The sequence below is a fragment of the Ranitomeya imitator genome, chromosome 2 (genome assembly GCF_032444005.1).
Source record: "Ranitomeya imitator isolate aRanImi1 chromosome 2, aRanImi1.pri, whole genome shotgun sequence".
Classification (NCBI taxonomy): Eukaryota; Metazoa; Chordata; class Amphibia; order Anura; family Dendrobatidae; genus Ranitomeya; species Ranitomeya imitator.
In genome coordinates this window covers 643,945,904-643,966,649 of record NC_091283.1, presented here as the reverse complement: position 1 = coordinate 643,966,649, position 20,746 = coordinate 643,945,904, and the positions used below count along the sequence as shown (strand labels likewise).

The 20,746-nt window shown below is 44.2% G+C and overlaps 1 protein-coding gene across 1 annotated transcript in view; it reads left to right on the top strand.

The window, feature by feature from the left end:
• The window catches only part of LOC138665394 (membrane-spanning 4-domains subfamily A member 4A-like), a 225,616-nt gene extending 220,940 nt beyond the window's left edge, over positions 1 to 4,676 (top strand). Inside the window, exons 8-9 of the mRNA XM_069752825.1 lie at positions 3,769 to 3,832; positions 4,506 to 4,676. Of these exons, the coding sequence (XP_069608926.1) occupies positions 3,769 to 3,832; positions 4,506 to 4,546 (105 nt within the window). The 3' untranslated portion in view covers positions 4,547 to 4,676. The remainder of the gene's footprint in view (positions 1 to 3,768; positions 3,833 to 4,505) is intronic.
• The last annotated feature ends 16,070 nt before the right edge of the window (positions 4,677 to 20,746 follow it).

The following is a 20,746-nucleotide window of genomic DNA, read 5'->3' as shown; positions in this document are numbered from 1 at the left end:
CCAGCCAGATGTTTTGTTCCCGTTCTAGGTCGACGTTGATGCTTCTGAGATTGGAGCAGGGGCTGTTTTGTCGCAAAGAAGTTCTGATGGCTCGGTGATGAAACCATGTGCCTTCTTTTCCAGGAAGTTTTCGCCTGCTGAGCGTAATTATGATGTTGGCAATCGAGAGTTGTTGGCCATGAAGTGGGCATTCGAGGAGTGGCGTCATTGGCTTGAAGGAGCTAAGCATCGCGTGGTGGTCTTGACTGATCACAAGAACTTGACTTATCTCGAGTCTGCCAAACGGTTGAATCCTAGACAGGCTCGTTGGTCGCTGTTTTTCTCCCGTTTTGACTTTGTGGTTTCGTACCTTCCGGGCTCTAAGAATGTGAAGGCGGATGCCCTGTCTAGGAGTTTTGTGGCTGACTCTCCGGGTTTGCCTGAGCCGGCGGGTATTCTCAAAGAGGGGGTAATTTTGTCTGCCATCTCTCCTGATTTGCGGCGGGTGCTGCAAAAATTTCAAGCTAATAGACCTGACCGTTGCCCAGCGGAGAAACTGTTTGTCCCTGATAAATGGACGAGTAGAGTTATCTCTGAGGTTCATTGTTCGGTGTTGGCTGGTCATCCTGGAATCTTTGGTACCAGAGATTTGGTGGCTAGATCCTTTTGGTGGCCGTCTCTGTCGCGGGATGTGCGTTCGTTTGTGCAGTCCTGTGGGATTTGTGCTCGGGCTAAGCCCTGCTGTTCTCGTGCCAGTGGGTTGCTTTTGCCCTTGCCAGTCCCGAAGAGGCCCTGGACACATATCTCTATGGATTTTATTTCAGATCTCCCCGTTTCTCAAAAGATGTCGGTCATTTGGGTGGTTTGTGATCGCTTCTCTAAGATGGTCCATTTGGTACCCTAGTCTAAATTGCCTTCCTCCTCTAATTTGGTGCCATTGTTTTTCCAGCATGTGGTTCGTTTACATGGCATTCTGGAGAACATCGCTTCTGACAGAGGTTCCCAGTTTGTTTCGAGGTTTTGGCGAGCCTTTTGTGCTAGGATGGGCATTGATTTGTCTTTTTCCTCGGATTTCCATCCTCAGACAAATGGCCAAACTGAACGAACCAATCAGACCTTGGAAACATATCTGAGATGTTTTGTTTCTGCTGATCAGGATGATTGGGTGTCCTTTTTGCCTTTGGCTGAGTTCGCCCTTAATAATCGGGCCAGCTCGGCTACTTTGGTTTCGCCGTTTTTCTGCAATTCTGGTTTCCATCCTCGTTTCTCTTCAGGGCAGGTTGAGTCTTCGGACTGTCCTGGTGTGGATGCTGTGGTGGATGGGTTGCAGCAGATTTGGACTCATGTGGTGGACAATTTGACATTGTCCCAGGAGAAGGCTCAACGTTTCGCTAACCGCAGGCGCTGTGTGGGTCCCCGACTTCGTGTTGGGGATTTGGTTTGGTTGTCGCCTCGTTATATTCCTATGAAAGTTTCCTCTCCTAAGTTTAAGCCTCGTTTCATTGGTCCGTATAGGATTTCTGAGGTTCTTAATCCTGTGTCTTTTCGTTTGACCCTTCCAGCTTCTTTTTCCATCCATAATGTATTCCATAGGTCATTGTTGCGGAGATACGTGGCACCTGTGGTTCCATCCGTTGATCCTCCTGCCCTGGTTTTGGTTGAGGGGGAGTTGGAGTATATAGTGGAGAAGATTTTGGATTCTCGTATTTCGAGACGGAAACTCCAGTACCTGGTTAAGTGGAAGGGTTATGGTCAGGAAGATAATTCCTGGGTCTTTGCCTCTGATGTTCATGCTGCCGATCTGGTTCGTGCCTTTCATTTGGCTCATCCTGGTCGGCCTGGGGGCTCTGGTGAGGGTTCGTTGACCCCTCCTCAAGGGGGGGGGTACTGTTGTGAATTCTGTGGTCGAGCTCCCTCCTGTGGTCATGAGTGGTACTTCGGCTGGTTCTGTCTATGAGCTTCCTCTGGTGGATGTGAGTGGGACTGCGGCTTCTGAGTTTCCTTCCTCAGGTGACGAGGTTAAGTCGTTAGGTGCTGCTCTATTTAACTCCACCTAGTTCTTTGTTCCTTGCCTCCAGTCAATGTTCCAGTATTGGTCTTGCTCTCTCCTGGATCGTCCTTGTGTCCTGCATAAGCTAAGTTCTGCTTGTGTTTCTTGGTTTGCTATTTTTTCTGTCCAGCTTGCTATTTTGGTTTGTCTTGCTTGCTGGAAGCTCTGGGACGCAGAGGAAGCACCTCCGTACCGTTAGTCGGTGCGGAGGGTCTTTTTGCGCCCTCTGCGTGGTTGTTTGTAGGTTTTTGTGCTGACTGCAAAGCTATCTTTCCTATCCTCGGTCTATTCAGTAAGTCGGGCCTCACTTTGCTAAAACCTATTTCAGCTCTGTGTTTGTATTTTCATCTTTACTCGCAGTCATTATATGTGGGGGGCTGCCTTTTCCTTTGGGGAACTTCTCTGAGGCAAGGTAGGCTTATTTTTCTATCTTCAGGGCTAGCTAGTTTCTCAGGCTGTGCCCGAGGCGCCTAGGTCTGGTCAGGAGCGCTCCACGGCTACCTCTAGTGTGGTGTGATAGGATTAGGGATTACGGTCAGCAGAGTTCCCACGTCTCAGAGCTCGTCCTATGTTATTAGTAACTATCAGGTCACTTTGTGTGCTCTTAACCACCAGGTCCATTGTGTTTCTGAACCACCAGTTCTTAACACCTATGCCTGCTGTCTCTAATAACAGTGAGAACAGGCGGCAGCTGATGGGAGTATCCAAATAAATAATGAAATTTTTTTTAAAAAAAGGCTCGGGTTCCTCTGTATTTATGATAGCCAGCCAGGCAAAAGTGATAACCTGGGGCTGCAACCTCAGCTGTCAGCATTATCAAGGCTGGTTATCAAGAATAGAGGGGTGTTTAAATAAACAATTTAAAAAAAATGGCGTGGAGTTCCTCCCAATTTTTTACAACCAGACATGCTAAAGCAGACAACTGGGGGCTGGTTTTCTCAGGCTGGTAAGGGGCCATGGATATTTCCCCTCTAGCCTAAAAATAGCAACCTGCAGTTAATCATAAAAGGCATATTCAATTTTGGTGCTTTACCCTGCTCTTCCCACTTGCTCTGTGGCGGTAGCAAGTGGGCTTCACATTGTGGGGTTGATGTCACCTTTGTATTGTCTGGTGAAATCAAGCCCACAGCATAGTAATGGAGAGGCATCTATAAGACACCTATCCATTACTAATCCTTTAGTTATATCGTAAATAAACACACAGCAAGTATAAAGTCTTTTATTTGAAATAAACAAAAGCACACTTTTACTTTTTTATTTAAAAATATCAAACACAGTTATACCCACCTAACACCTATTCCATTGAAGCCATTGTCTCCTGTAAAAAAAACAACCATATCCCTCACCTGTTGATCATTCTGTCCCCTGTCGTTCTGACCTACATTTTCTTAGCTGTATCTTTTCATGACCTTCCTTTTTTCTTTAAAGAGAACCTAGAGATTTATGCTGCCTAAGCCACGAGCAGGATGAGTCAGAGCGTGGCTCTACTACTGCATCAGATATGTATTTCTCTGAAACACCAAGACTTTTCAGAGAAAATATAGCCAGAAGTGCCTCCCTGCATCACTGTAGCCTATCACTATTTACATACAAGGGAGAGACCTGTCAATTCACTAGAGCCGTGTACGGAAGAAGCCATCCGGACTAGTCTCATCTCTATCTATGGTGTCTGTCCGGATCTTTAAACTATCTTTTCAGGCAAAAACATACCATGCTGCAATTATTTTTCTCGCCCCCAGAGGAAGCCCACCACGCGAAACGTGCGTCGGGGTGACGGCAGGAAGGTACTGATTTCCCACATGGGTAAGCATTCTTCTACTGGGAGCACTGTTTGGGGCACTTTACTACAATCAGATTAATTACATCAGGATAATTTAGGTTCATGCCTTATAGTGGTTAATCAATTAGGATATGTCTCACTGGGAATTTTCCCGTATACTTTTTTGATTTGACTAGCTATTAGAGAGAGCATGATTCCTCCATTTTTCATCAGCTTGCGCTGTTGTGCATACCAAGAGTGTTTTATTTGATGCTCAGCACTCCTGCCCATGCTTTGTCACCTCAAAAACTCACCTAGAGTAACTTTTTAAGTATTTTACATGTCTCTACTTATTTTTGTATTTAATAAAGAAACTTTTTTTGATATATCTTTATCTAGTGTTGTCTAGTCTATTTAGCTAGTCATTTAAGTACGTATATTGACTCTATTGGGGCATTTAACTCAGCTGTTCTCTGTAGGTTTATGCAATTATTTTAGGCAGCATGGATCAAGTGCCAGGTTCCCTGACAGTCTTTTTTTTTTTTTGCCAATGTTTTATTTTTGCCCTTCTCCCATTCGTCTTCCCTTTCCCCCTCTATTGTCTTTGTGAGTATTATTATTCTGAACTATCTTACTTACTTTCTGTGTTAAAAATGACTGTGTTAAAAAATATATCTTATGTTTTGCATCAAAGTATCGTTTTTTCTACTGTTTCAGCTTCAGCACCTCCAATAGAAGTTGCTCATCAGCGTGTATGACCAAAGGATCTGAAGAATCAACCATATCATCCCATCTACCCTCATCATATTTTAAAGAGAAATCTTAATGTTTGTAATTTACATAATATGAAGCGATCTGTCATAATATTAAATTCAGCTATCTAATATTGTGTACATCAGCCTTTCCTAATGCCACCAAAACAACTCTGATGGACAATACAAAAACGTTTGCAGGCGGCATCCTGTGATATCCGGCACTACAAGATTAGCGGCAGATCTTTAAAGGGTTTTCTCCCAACCACAAAATGGGTAGGAGAGGGCTAATTGATTGCTAAAATTCTAATTGTTGGGACCCTCATAAAAAACAGAATTCTGCCTTGAAGAAGCAGATGTAGACTTCTGCTCTATTCGTTGCCTAATGGACTGACGGAGAATCATATATATATTAAGGCCTAACATCTTTTCCAATATCCATATCAAAATACATGTGTTTCTCATTAAAAAGAGAAGCAGCATTACACTTGAAGAACTTAACGTCAAAGAATGATGGTGGAAATGCCCTCTCTACAAGCCCATCTGCTGACTCATTCTATACTGTAATATTTTTTGATCGAATTTTATAATAATGTGTAATCATTGTACGCTTTATATTGTTGTAATGTAATAATAATAATAATTTAAAATAAAAGATTTAAAAAATTGTCCCACAGGTCACAGCTCATTCATTTCTCTTATAAGTCGCATGTGAAAACTCCTCATTTGAATGAGATATCTTAATCTTTTTCACCATTGCCCCTTTTTCTTCATGTCACCACGTAGTAGTCAGTGGTATGAACAGTCCGTGTAAAGGCAGTCTGACATTAGGATCAACTTCCCAAAACCACATACAGGTCCTTCTCAAAAAATTAGCATATAGTGTTAAATTTCATTATTTACCATAATGTAATGATTACAATTAAACTTTCATATATTATAGATTCATTATCCACCAACTGAAATTTGTCAGGTCTTTTTTTGTTTTAATACTGATGATTTTGGCATACAACTCCTGATAACCCAAAAAACCTGTCTCAATAAATTAGCATATTTCACCCATCCAATCAAATAAAAGTGTTTTTTAATAACAAACAAAAAAACCAACAAATAATAATGTTCAGTTATGCACTCAATACTTGGTCGGGAATCCTTTGGCAGAAATGACTGCTTCAATGCGGCGTGGCATGGAGGCAATCAGCCTGTGACACTGCTGAGATGTTATGGAGGCCCAGGATGCTTCAATAGCGGCCTTAAGCTCATCCAGAGTGTTGGGTCTTGCGTCTCTCAACTTTCTCTTCACAATATCCCACAGATTCTCTATGGGGTTCAGGTCAGGAGAGTTGGCAGGCCAATTGAGCACAGTAATACCATGGTCAGTAAACCATTTACCAGTGGTTTTGGCACTGTGAGCAGGTGCCAGGTCGTGCTGAAAAATGAAATCTTCATCTCCATAAAGCATTTCAGCCGATGGAAGCATGAAGTGCTCCAAAATCTCCTGATAGCTAGCTGCATTGACCCTGCCCTTGATGAAACACAGTGGACCAACACCAGCAGCTGACATGGCACACCACACCATCACTGACTGTGGGTACTTGACACTGGACTTCAGGCATTTTGGCATTTCCTTCTCCCCAGTCTTCCTCCAGACTCTGGCACCTTGATTTCCGAATGACATGCAAAATTTGCTTTCATCAGAAAAAAGTACTTGGGACCACTTAGCAACAGTCCAGTGCTGCTTCTCTGTAGCTCAAAAGTGGCTTTACCTGGGGAATGCGGCACCTGTAGCCCATTTCCTGCACACGCCTGTGCACGGTGGCTCTGGATGTTTCCACACCAGACTCAGTCCACTGCTTCCTCAGGTTCCCCAAGGTCTGGAATCGGTCCTTCTCCACAATCTTCCTCAGGGTCCGGTCTCCTCTTCTCGTTGTACAGCGTTTTCTGCCACATTGTTTCCTTCCAACAGACTTACCATTGAGGTACCTTGATACAGCACTCTGGGAACAGCCTATTTGTTGAGAAATTTCTTTCTGGGTCTTACCCTCTTGCTTGAGGGTGTCAATGATGGCCTTCTTGACATCTGTCAGGTCGCTAGTCTTACCCATGATGGGGGTTTTGAGTAATGAACCAGGCAGGGAGTTTATAAAAGCCTCAGGTATCTTTTGCATGTGTTTAGAGTTAATTAGTTGATTCAGAAGATTAGGGTAATAGGTCGTTTAGAGAACCTTTTCTTGATATGCTAATTTATTGAGACAGGTTTTTTGGGTTATCAGGAGTTGTATGCCAAAATCATCAGTATTAAAACAATAAAAGACCTGACAAATTTCAGTTGGTGGATAATGAATCTATAATATATGAAAGTTTAATTGTAATCATTACATTATGGTAAATAATGAAATTTAACACTATATGCTAATTTTTTGAGAAGGACCTGTACATGGGCATGTAGTTCTTTTAAATGTAAATCCAGGGACACCTTTGTATCTTTTATTGCTGCACTCCCAAGAAATTAGTATATTACTTGACATGGATATAAACCGTTAAGTGCTGTGGGCTTGACAGAGCACTTTACTGCTTCCTTAGGTTGTTTCCTTGCCTGACACCAGTTTCTTTGTCTTCATTGATTAATTACTGTCTGTATGACAGGCAAGAAAATCAAACAGTGTGCAATAAATCAAGACAAAGATGCTGATGCTAGGTGGTATAACAACCTTGGACATGTGAGGCCATTTATGTGCTTTGTCATACCCATAGCTCTTAACAATCATTTGCATATGAATCTAAATGCTAATTTCTCCTGAATGCAACAACAGATAGACGATATAAAAGTGTCAATGAATTAACACCTCAAAGACCTGTATGACTAAATATGAGGTTTGTTGGAGATTTGAGCTTTATGGTCGGATGCTATTTAAAATCTGCTGTGTAAGGTGTAAATGCAAATGATTCACTGGTTGTGTTGTATAATCTTCTACTATTATTGAAGAAAAAAGGAGAAAAGAGAAAAATAAAAAACTTTATAGTTTCCTCTTCTAAACTTCACAAAATCAGTAACTGAGTCTCCTATATATCCAGTAGCAAGCATACAAGTTAACGTCAGCATACAGTCATGTAAAAAATAGAATCCAGAATCCTGTATAAAAAGGTTAATAAAGTATAACTGTGCCTAAAATAAAAATCAATAACAAATTACAGGTGCATCTGCCAAAAGTACCAATACCTGTTTTAAAAACAACAGTATCACTGTGCTTGATTGGCCAGCAAACTTGCCTGACCTTAACCACATAAAGAATCTATGAGGTATTGACAAGAGGAAGATGATAAACACCATACCCAACAATGCAGATGAGCTGAAGGCTGCTATCAAAGTAACCTGGGCTTCCATAACACCTCAGCAGCGCCACAGACTGATCGCCTCCATGCCAAGCTGCCATTGATGCAGTAATTGATGCCAAAGGAGCCCTGACCAAGTATTGAGTACATTAACTGAACTTACATTTCAGTAGGCCAACATTTTGGATTTTAACATAATTTTTTCAAGCTGGTATTATAAAGTATTCTAATTTACTGAGATAATGACTTTTGGGTTTTCATTGGCTGCAAGCCATAATCATCAACATTAACAGAAATAAACACTTGAAATAGATCACTCTGTTTGTAATGACTCTACATAATATACGAATTTTACTTTTTGTATTGAAGAACTGAAATAAATTAACTTTTTGATGATATTCTAATTTTGTGTGGTGCACCTATATATCAAGCAAACAAATTTCAAAGGATGTCTCCTATGGAGACGTGAATGTCAAACATTACTGCAGGATAAGTTTACACATGCCTTTCAAAGCCCAGTTTTTAAATATTTTTTTAACATGGTACAAAATGAAGCCTTTTTGCACAAATTCCACCACATACATAATTTGACAATAGTGTGTGAATGGGCTGTAATGCCATGTGGCACACCCATTTTATTACTGACACTGAATGAAGGAATAGAAGTATTTTGCTTAACAGTTATAGGACTGACAATCGCCATAAAGAGCCTGGTGCTAACCAAGTGTAAGGTGGCGGGGGCTGTAGCCACAGGTGAAGCTCTTGTCTACAGCATGTTACATGAATGTAGGGGTCCTGGGTGGGTGTGTGCACTTGGACTGTGAGCGCATTATGCCTGTACATGTAACCGATGTTGCTGATTTTTTCAAGTGTTTTACAGCTCAATGAGGGAGACCACCATTCATAAATAAACTCTTTACTGAACGGCAGCTTGGTCAGGGTAATATACCAAGGACAGTGAGTACAAAGCTTTATGAACATTTCTGTTATGCTTCTGAATTCGAACCCTTGATTCTGTGTTCTGTGGTCAGCATCCCTTCCTACTGAGCCACAACAGATACACCTTTTCTTTGGGCTTTTTTAGTTCTGTTATCTTTGTTTCTATCGGTTTTGAGTGACAGATGTTTTTCTGTCCTATCACCTATCAGGTGCAGCTTAAATACCTTCTTCTACTGGTGTTTCCTGCTGTTGATACACTTTCTTGGATTCATTCACTTTGTTGTAGTTTGTGTTAGTTGCAGTTGTTTTATGTGTGATTCCTTACCTGCTTAGGGTACTGTTTCTCTAGAGATCCTAGGAGCCGCTAAGGACATTCAGGGTAAGTTTCCATTGAGGGGGGGCAACATTGCATTATCTTAGTGTGCCAAGGCAGGGACAGACCAGGGTCAGAGAAGGGCATTTCCTAGTCTGTACAGGAACCTGTCAGATTCAGGTGTTTGTCTTCCTGGTTTCTACTCGCTTTGGCAGCCATAACAGTATTCTTTACAGTTTGAAGCATTTTTTCACACAGTATCCTTCCTTACAATAGTAGTATACCCCAGGACTTTCTTTATCCACTGTTTCTCCTTACTTCACCACAGTCCTACTCCTAACTAACAAGTCTCCTTTACTTGTTCGGCAGTTTCCTCATCCAATTTCCTCCACTACTGGCTTCCACTTGGCAACCCTTCATTAGTCCCAGTCTCTCAGTACTGATTAGACCCATTACCTTTCAGCGTTTTACGCTCTGGGTCGCGTGGTTAGACATCTTCTCCTAGGACCCATCTCCAGAAGGCCACTCTGTCTCTTTGTCACTTATGCTCAGGATCTCGCTATCCGTCATCTTAATTCTCCTCTCATTCAGGGTCACCCTCAAATGCAGCACTTTGAACCTTTGAGTATGCTCATTTTGCACTCCAGACCCTATCTTCCTTTCTATCAGGACGTTCCCCACTGTTTTCCTACATAGCCCCTAATCCCAACTGTTAACTCTTTCTACTCTATGGTCAACTTCACATATACTAACGCGCTACACTATTCACATTACATCACATTACACAGCATTTACAAAAGACGGAGGACACCATTTAGATATTACATAAGATATTACAACATTGTTGTCTTAAGGGGGGAATGTGGCAATATGTCCATCTCGTTACACATGAGACAGACCTTAAAATTTATGATGCACTGTGTCCTCTGAAAAGTGAGGCCAGGGCTGGACTGGGACTAAAATTCAGGCCTGGCATTTGAGGTTGCACAGGCCCACTTGTCACATGGTGACTGTATAATATCTTTGTACACTTGTAGGTTACAAGAAGTGAGGGGAGTGTAACACGACTGTATAACATATAATCACAGCTATATACAACATTACAGCTCGGTCCTATTTATTGCTTTTAGTTGCAGTACCAAAAAAAGCCGCTACTTTACCTCCATAACTGGATCTCGTAGATAATGAAGGGATGAGATGACCAAAGGCTATGGAACCTCATTCTGATGCTCCATATACTTTGCCTACAGCCACTTTTGGTTGACTCTGAAGTGCGGTGACATCAGTAATGTCACCGCTCTTCAGATATTCCGGGTCTCGTGCTGAGCTCGGCGACTGTGAAGAGCGGTATTATTACTACAGACCAGAAAAAGAAAAGAAAAAAAAGAAAAAAAGTAAGCGGCACAGCTCGACTTTGCAGAGATTATAAACTCAATGTGGAGAGTTTCCCAACAAAAGGTAGTCCGATCAAGTGAAAGGCGGTGCTTGCGTGAAACAAAGTGTCCATGTAAATAAAAAAATAGAAAAAACGCAATAGCACTCACCAATCAGTGGCAATTCAAACGTCCTTTATTAGAACATGCAGCAAATCATCTTCACGGTTCCAGGGAGGGAGTGAAAGTAGGAGTGCGACAGGCAAGACGACAACGATCGTTTCGCGCTAATACCAAGAGCTTCCACGGGTATTATTACTACCTTCACCGCTCTTCAGAGTCGCTGGGTCTCGCCAGGTCTGGGCTAGTAGTGGGGGTGTCTGATAGACACCTCTCCATTACTTACACCAGGGATTGATAGAAGCTGACATAAAGCAGCTGACATCAACCCTAAAAATCATTACACATACCAGAATTAAATGCTCTTTCGGCTGGGAAAAGCAGTAGAGTTAGCGCTAATTCCAGGAGCAGGGTGGTAACTACAACTGTCATCATCCTTGCCTCATCTCCCTGCGAAGCATTTCTGCTGTATTTACATGCGCTGATCTCAGGCCGCTAAATGAGTGTGATCGACAATACTGAAGTCGTTCGCTTGTTTCCCGGCCTCTTTACACCAACTGAGAAAGAATGAAGGGAACAGAACAATCACAATTAGATCAATCTGTCCCCATACAGTATCATGTTATCAGCAGCCCATCTAGAGTTTACACCGGCGATGTGCTGCTTAGAACAAGGATTTCTGTTCCCACATAAACAATCTAATTACTTGATGAATAGGCAGCATTTTGCTTGTTTAGTATAATACACCCCATAGTCCTCCATATATTATAATGTGCACCTCAGTCCTCCATATAGTATAATACACTCCTCAGTCCTCCATATAGTATATTATACTCCTCAGTCCTCCATATAGTATAATACACTCCTCAGTCCTCCATGTAGTATAATACACTCCTCAGTCCTCCATATAGTATAATGCACTCCCCATAGTCCTCCATATAGTATAATACACTCCTCATAGTCCTCCATATATTAAAATACACTGCAATTCCTCCATATAGTATAATACACTCCTCAGTCCTCCATACAGTATAATACACTCCTCAGTCTTCCATATAGTATTATACACTCCACATAGTCCTCCATATAGTTTAATACACTCCTCATAGACCTCCATATATTAAAATACACTGCAATTCTTCCATATAGTATAATACACTCCTCAGTTCTCCATATAGTATAATACACTCCTCCATATAGTATAATACACTCCTCAGTCCTCCATATAGTATAATACACTCATCAGTCCTCCATATAGTATAATGTACTGCCACAGTCCTCCAAATAGTATAATACACTCCTCATAGTACTCCATATAGTATAATGCACCGCCATTGTCATCCATGTAGTACAATTCACTTCCCACAGTATAATTCACCCCATAGTTCTTCATATAGTGTAATGTATTTCCCATAGTACTCGATAGAGTATAATGCAGCCCACATATAGTATAATGATGCCACTCCAGAGTATAATACAGCCACCCCACAGAATATATTGTAGCCCCCTGAGTATAATGTAACCCCCCAGAGAATATAATGCAGCCCCCTCATATAGTATAATGCAGCCCCTGCATATATATGGTAGCCCCCTCATATAGCATAATGCAGCTCCCCATAGAATATAATGTAGCCCCCTCATAGAGTATGATACACCCCTCATATAATGTAATACAGCCCCCAACAGAATGTAATACAGCTCACCTCCCCACAGAATATAATACAACCCCCCATGGAATATAATGTAGCCCCCATAGAATGTAATACAGCCCCCCATAGAATGTAATACAGCCCCCCTATAGAATGTAATACAGCCCAGCCCCCTTTAGAATGTAATACAGCACAGCCCCCATAGAATGTAATGCAGCCAGCCCCCATAGAATGTAATACAGCACAGCCCCCATAGAATGTAATACAGCCAGCCCCCATAGAATGTAATACAGCCAGCCCCCATAGAATGTAATAAAGCCCTCCCATAGAATGTAATACAGCCCTTCCCCATAGAATGTATCACAGCACAGCCCCCATAGAATGTAATACAGCCCTCCATAGAATGTAATGCAGCCAGCCCCCATAGAATGTAATGCAGCCAGCCCCCATAGAATGTAATAAAGCCCCCCATAGAATGTAATACAGCACAGCCCCCATAGAATGTAATACAGCACAGCCCCCATAGAATGTAATACAGCCCAGCCCCCATAGAATGTAATACAGCCTGCCCCCATAGAAAGTAATACAGCACAGCCCCCATAGAATGTAATACAGCCCCCATAGAATGTAATGCAGCCAGCCCCCATAGAATGTAATGCAGCCAGCCCCCATAGAATGTAATAAAGCCCCCCATAGAATGTAATACAGCAATGTAATGCAGCCAGCCCACATAGAATGTAATACAGCACAGCCCCCATAGAATGTAATGCAGCCAGCCCCCATAGAATGTCAGCGCAGGGAGGGGTCGGCCCTGGCGCCGCTGACAGTGGCAGCGGCCCACTCCTGGCACCTGCCCTTCTGGCATTTGCCAGAACTGCCCGATGGCCAGTCTGGCCCTGGGTGAGGCAGTGGAAAGCATGTATAAGAAGGAGATTTAGAGTATTTCTGTAATACTACTGATTACTGGGTGATTTCCTGTACCTGTGGTTCGTACTTCCAAGTATCTAAATGCTGCATCCTAGGTCACCTGCCAGTGACTGATTGTCCTTTTGTGCTGGGGCAGGTGATGACAGAAAGGTTCTTGCTATGGAGGCAGTGGAGCCTAGGTTTAGAGATGGGAGCTGTGCATTTAGAAGATTTTGTTTGTTCTGCTACCTAATAGTTGATGCCTGACATGCATTGTGTGGCTGAGATGTTAGAAGGTTAGGACTAGAGGATTATAATGGCAACTACAGCATAGCTCCCAACCATCCCTCATTGTACGGGATTGTCCCGGTTTTGAGCCTTTGCCCTGCTGTCCAGCACGGGACTCTCTGATCCCGCAGACAGCAGGACCGAGACGCCCCCTTGTTAAGCCATGCCCCGTGCCCTTACCCTTCCCTATGGCTGCCTGCTTTCGGAGCACAGGACCTGTGATGAGGTCACAGGAGGGGAGGAGTCAGGGGTCACATGATCGGGACCTCTGTGGATTGCAGGACTCGGCTGCCTGTGCTGGTTCCCAACTTGCCACATGGTGCTGCAGCCGCAGGATGAGGTAAGTGTGCTGCCTTGTGTGGGATCAGGAGGTGTACAGTGTGGATGTAGCAGAGCCGTGTGTGCGAGGTGTACGGAGCGGAGCCGTGTGTGTGCGAAGTGTATGGAGCGGAGCCGTGTGTGTGCTAGGTGTACGGAGCGGAGCCATGTGTGTGCGAGGTGTACGGAGCGGAGTCGTATGTGTGCGAGGTGTACGGAGCGCAGCCGTGTGTGTGCGAGGTGTACGGATCGGAGCCGTGTGTGCGAGGTGTACGGAGCGGAGCCGTGTGTGCGAGGTGTACGGAGCGGAGCCGTGTGTGTGCGAGGTGTACGGAGCGGAGCCGTGTGTGTGCGAGGTGTACAGAGCGGAGCCGTGTGTGTGCGAGGTGTGCGGAGCAGAGCCGTGTGTGCGAGATGTATGGAGCGGAGCCGTGTGTGTGCGAGGTGTACGGAGCGGAGCCGTGTGTGTGCGAGGTGCACGAAGCGGAGCCGTGTGTGCAAAGTGTACGGAGCGCAGCCGCGTGTGTAGGAGTAGCTATGTGTCGCCATGATACGGTATGGAGCATCATGTGCAGTCATTATACAGTATGGAATCATATGCGGTCATTACAGTATGGAGCATCATGTGCGGTCATTATACAGTATGGAGCATCATGTGTGCCCATTATACAGTATGGAGCATCATGTGCGGCCATTATACAGTATGGAGCATCATGTGCGGTCATTATACAGTATGGAGGATCATGTGCGGTCATTATACAGTATGGAGCATCATGTGTGGCCATTATACAGTATGGAGCATCATGTGTGCCCATTATACAGTATGGAGCATCATGTGTGGCCATTATACAGTATGGAGCATCATGTGCGGTCATTATACAGTATGGAGGATCATGTGCGGTCATTATACAGTATGGAGCATCATGTGCGGCCATTATACAGTATGGAGCATCATGTGGGGTCATTATACAGTATGGAGCACTGTGTGGCCATATTTTTTTGTTTATAATTATTGTATATCTGAAACAGTGGGATCAGCAGTGCTAAATGGGTGTGGTTGGGATGTGGATATGGGTGTGACTAATTATGAATGGGTGTGGCCTAAAATTTGCCGCGGTGCGCGTTGCGGTCATTATACAGTATGGAGCATCATGTGCGGTCATTATACAGAATGGAGCATCATGTGGAGCCATTATACAGTATGGAGCATCATGTGGAGCCATTATACAGTATGGAGCATCATGTGTGGTCATTATACAGTATGGAGCATCATGTGCGGTTATTATACAGTATGGAGCATCATGTGGGGTCATTATACAGTATGGAGCATCATGTGTGGTCATTGTACAGTATGGAGCATCATGTGCAGCCAATATACAGCATTTAGCATCATGTGCAGTCATTATACGGTATGGAGCATCATGTGCGGTCATTATACAGTATGGAGCATCATGTGCGGTCATTATACAGCATTGAGCATCATGTGCGGTCATTATACAGAATGGAGCATAATGTGGAGCCATTATACAGTATGGAGCATCATGTGTGGTCATTATACAGTATGGAGCACTGTGTGGCCATTATACAGTATGGAGCATCATGAATGGCCATTATACAGTATGGAGCATCATGTGCGGTGATTATACAGTATTGAGCATCATGTGGGGTCATTTGTTGTGAATTCTGTGGCCAAGCTCCCTCCTGTGGTCGAGAGTGGTACTTCGGCTGGTTCTGTCTATGAGCTTCCTTTGGTGGATGAGAGTGGTACTGCGGCTTCTGAGTTTCCTTCCTCAGGTGACGAGGTTAAGTCGTTAGGTGCTGCTCTATTTAACTCCACCTGGTGCTTTGATCCTGGCCTCCAGTCAATGTACTAGTATTGGTCTTGCTTCCTCCTGGATCGTTCCGGTGGCCTGTCTATCCTGCATAAGCTAAGTTTTGCTTGTGTTATTTTTGTTTGCTATTTTTTCTGTCCAGCTTGCTATATTGTTTTTTCTTGCTTGCTGGAAGCTCTGAGACGCAGAGGGAGCACCTCCGTACCGTTAGTCGGTGCGGAGGGTCTTTTTGCCCCTCTGCGTGGTTGTTTGTAGGTTTTTGTGTTGATCGCAAAGCTATCTTTCTTATCCTCGGTCTATTCAGTAAGTCGGGCCTCACTTTGCTAAATCTATTTCATCTCTGTGTTTGTATTTTCATCTTACTCACAGTCATTATATGTGGGGGGCTGCCTTTTCCTTTGGGGAATTTCTCTGAGGCAAGGTAGGCTTATTTTTCTTTCTTCATGGCTAGTTAGTTTCTCAGGCTGTGCCGAGTTGCATAGGGAGCGTTAGGCGCAATCCACGGCTACCTCTAGTGTGGTGTGTTAGGATTAGAGATTGCGGTCTGCAGAGTTCCCACGTCTCAGAGCTCGTCCTTGTTTTTTGGTAATTGTCAGGTCACTTTGTGTGCTCTGAACTTCAATGTCCATTGTGGTTCTGAATTACCTGTTCATAACAGTAATGGAGGCCCAAAGTACTAATGCTTCTCAATAGTGGGAAAAGAGAAGTTCTGAGACCATTTTTTTTTCTTTGCACTGTGTTCTGTCTTTCTTTTCCCCTTTACATCAGGGTGGTTCAGAACACAGGTGTGGACATGGACATTCAAGGTCTGTTCTCTTTGATGGATAATCTCGCTATAAATGTACAGAATATTCAAGATTTAGTGGTTCAGAATCCTATGTTAGAACCTAAAATTCCTATTCCTGAGTTATTTTCTGGAGATAGAGCAAAGTTTTTGAATTTTAAAAATAATTGTAAGCTATTTCTGGCTTTGAAACCCCGCTCCTCTGGTGACCCAGTTCAACAAGTTAAGATCATTATTTCTTTATTACGTGGCGACCCTCAAGACTGGGCATTTTCCCTTGCGCCAGGAGATCCTGCATTATGTAATATTGATGCGTTTTTTCTGGCGCTCGGATTGCTGTACAACGAACCTAATTCAGTGGATCAGGCAGAGAAAAATTTGCTGGCTCTGTGTCAGGGTCAGGATGAGATAGAGATTTATTGTCAGAAGTTTAGAAAGTGGTCCGTGCTCACTGAATGGAATGAATGTACGCTGGCAGCTATTTTCAGAAAGGGTCTCTCTGAAGCCCTTAAGGATGTCATGGTGGGATTTCCTATGCCTGCTGGTCTGAATGAGTCTATGTCTTTGGCCATTCAGATCGGTCGACGCTTGCGCGAGCGTAAATCTGTGCACCATTTGGTGGTATTATCTGAGCATGAACCTGAGCCTATGCAGTGCGATAGGACTTTGACCAGAGCTGAAAGGCAAGAACACAGACGTCAGAATGGGCTGTGTTTCTACTGTGGTGATTCCACTCATGCTATCTCCGATTGTCCTAAGCGCACTAAGCGGTTCGCTAGGTCTGCCACCATTGGTACGGTACAGTCGAAATTTCTTTTGTCCGTTACTTTGATCTGCTCTTTGTCTTCCTATTCTGTCATGGCATTTGTGGATTCAGGCGCTGCCCTGAATTTGATGGACTTGGAGTTTGCTAGGCGCTGTGAGTTTGTCTTGGAGCCCTTGCAGTGTCCTATTCCATTGAGAGGAATTGATGCTACGCCTTTGGCCAAGAATAAGCCTCAGTATTGGACCCAGCTGACCATGTGCATGGCTCCTGCGCACCAGGAGGATATTCGCTTTCTGGTGTTGCATAATCTGCATGATGTGGTCGTGTTGGGGTTGCCATGGCTACAAGTCCATAACCCAGTATTAGATTGGAAATCAATGTCTGTGTCCAGCTGGGGTTGTCAGGGGGTACATGGTGATGTTCCATTTCTGTCTATCTCATCATCCACCTCTTCTGAGGTCCCAGAGTTCTTGTCTGATTACCGGGATGTATTCGATGAGCCCAAGTCCAATGCCCTACCTCCGCATAGGGATTGTGATTGTGCTATCGATTTGATTCCTGGTAGTAAGTTTCCTAAGGGTCGACTGTTTAATTTATCTGTACCTGAGCACGCCGCTATGCGGAGTTACGTGAAGGAGTCTTTGGAGAAGGGTCATATTTGCCCGTCCTCGTCGCCATTGGGAGCGGGGTTCTTTTTTGTGGCCAAGAAGGATGGTTCGCTGAGACCTTGTATTGATTACCGCCTTCTAAATAAAATTACGGTCAAATTTTAGTACCCCTTGCCGCTGCTATCTGATTTGTTTGCTCGGATTAAGGGGGCTAGTTGGTTCACCAAGATAGATCTTCGTGGTGCGTATAATCTTGTGCGTATTAAATGGGGCGATGAATGGAAAACAGCATTTAATACGCCCGAAGGCCATTTTGAGTACCTGGTTATGCCATTCGGACTTTCTAATGCTCCATCAGTGTTTCAGTCCATTATGCATGACATCTTCCGAGAGTACCTGGATAAATTCCTGATAGTATACTTGGATGATATTTTGGTCTTCTCGGATGATTGGGAGTCTCATGTGAAGCAGGTCAGAATGGTGTTCCAGGTCCTGCGTGCTAATTCTTTGTTTGTGAAGGGGTCAAAGTGTCTCTTTGGTGTTCAGAAGATTTCATTTTTGGGGTTCATTTTTTCTCCTTCTACTATCGAGATGGACCCTGTTAAAGTTCAGGCCATTTATGATTGGACTCAGCCAACATCTCTGAAGAGTCTGCAGAAGTTTCTGGGCTTTGCTAATTTTTATCGTCGCTTCATCGCTAATTTTTCTAGCATTGCTAAACCGTTGACTGATTTAACCAAGAAGGGTGCTGATGTGGTCAATTGGTCTTCTGCTGCTGTGGAAGCTTTTCAGGAGTTGAAGCGTCGTTTTTCTTCTGCCCCTGTGTTGTGCCAACCAGATGTTTCGCTTCCGTTCCAGGTCAAGGTTGATGCTTCCGAAATTGGAGCAGGGGCTGTTTTGTCGCAGAGAAGTTCTGATTGCTCGGTGATGAAACCATGCGCCTTCTTTTCCAGGAAATTTTCGCCTGCTGAGCGAAATTATGATGTTGGCAATCGAGAGTTGCTAGCCATGAAGTGGGCATTCGAGGAGTGGCGTCATTGGCTTGAAGGAGCTAAGCATCGCGTGGTGGTCTTGACTGATCACAAAAACTTGACTTATCTTGAGTCTGCCAAACGGTTGAATCCTAGACAGGCTCGTTGGTCGCTGTTTTTCTCCCGTTTTGACTTTGTGGTTTCGTACCTTCCGGGCTCTAAAAATGTGAAGGCGGATGCCCTGTCTAGGAGTTTTGTGCCCGATTCTCCGGGTTTGCCTGAGCCGGCGGGTATTCTCAAAGAGGGGGTAATTTTGTCTGCCATCTCCCCTGATTTGCGGCGGGTGCTGCAAAAATTTCAGGCTAATAGACCTGACCGTTGCCCAGCGGAGAAACTGTTTGTCCCTGATAGGTGGACGAATAAAGTTATCTCTGAGGTACATTATTCGGTGTTGGCTGGTCATCCTGGAATCTTTGGTACCAGAGATTTGGTGGCTAGATCCTTTTGGTGGCCGTCTCTGTCGCGGGATGTGCGTTCTTTTGTGTAGTCCTGTGGGATTTGTGCTCGGGCTAAGCCCTGCTGTTCTCGTGCCAGTGGGTTGCTTTTGCCCTTGCCGGTCCCGAAGAGGCCTTGGACACATATCTCTATGGATTTTATTTCGGATCTCCACGTCTCTCAAAGAATGTCGGTCATTTGGGTGGTTTGTGATCGCTTCTCTAAGATGGTCCATTTGGTGCCCTTGTCTAAATTGCCTTCCTCTGGCATTCCAGAGAGCATCGTTTCTGACAGAGGTTCCCAGTTTGTTTCGAGGTTTTGGCGAGCCTTTTGTGCTAGGATGGGCATTGATTTGTCTTTTTCCTCGGCTTTCCATCCTCAGACAAATGGCCAGACTGAACGAACCAATCAGACCTTGGAAACATATTTGAAATGTTTTGTTTCTGCTGATCAGGATGATTGGGTGTCCTTTTTGCCTTTGGCTGAGTTCGCCCTTAATAATCGGGCCAGCTCGGCTACTTTGGTTTCGCCGTTTTTCTGCAATTCTGGGTTCCACCCTCGTTTCTCTTCAGGGCAGGTTGAGTCTTCGGACTGTCCTGGTGTGGATACTGTGGTGGATAGGTTGCAGCAGATTTGGACTCATGTAGTGGACAATCTGACTTTGTCCCAGGAGAAGGCTCAACGTTTCGCTAACCGCAGGCGCTGTGTGGGTCCCCGACTTCGTGTTGGGGATTTGGTTTGGTTGTCATCTCGTTATATTCCTATGAAGGTTTCCTCTCCTAAATTTAAGCCTCGTTTCATTGGTCCATATAGGATTTCTGAGGTTCTTAATCCTGTGTCTTTTCGTTTGACTCTTCCAGCTTCTTTTTCCATCCATAACGTGTTCCATAGGTCATTGTTGCGGAGATACGTGGCACCTGTGGTTCCATCTATTGATCCTCCTGCTCCGGTTTTGGTTGAAGGGGAATTGGAGTATATAGTGGAGAAGATTTTGGATTCTCGTGTTTCGAGACGGAAACTCCAGTATCTGGTTAAGTGGAAAGGTTATGGTCAGGAAGATAATTCCTGGGTCTTTGCCTCTGATGTCCATGCTGCCGATCTGATTCGTGCCTTTCATGTGGCTCATCCTGGTCGGCCTGGGGGCTCTGGTGAGGGTTCGGTGACCCCTCCTCAAGGGGGGGGTACTGGGTACTGTTGTGAATTCTGTGGCCAAGCTCCCTCCTGTGGTCGAGAGTGGTACTTCGGCTGGTTCTGTCTATGAGCTTCCTTTGGTGGATGAGAGTGGTACTGTGGCTTCTGAGTTTCCTTCCTCAGGTGATGAGGTTAAGTCGTTACGTGCTGCTCTATTTAACTCCACCTGGTGCTTTGATCCTGGCCTCCAGTCAATGTACTAGTATTGGTCTTGCTTCCTCCTGGATCGTTCCTGTGGCCTGTCTATCCTGCATAAGCTAAGTTTTGCTTGTGTTATTTTTGTTTGCTATTTTTTCTGTCCAGCTTGCTATATTGGTTTT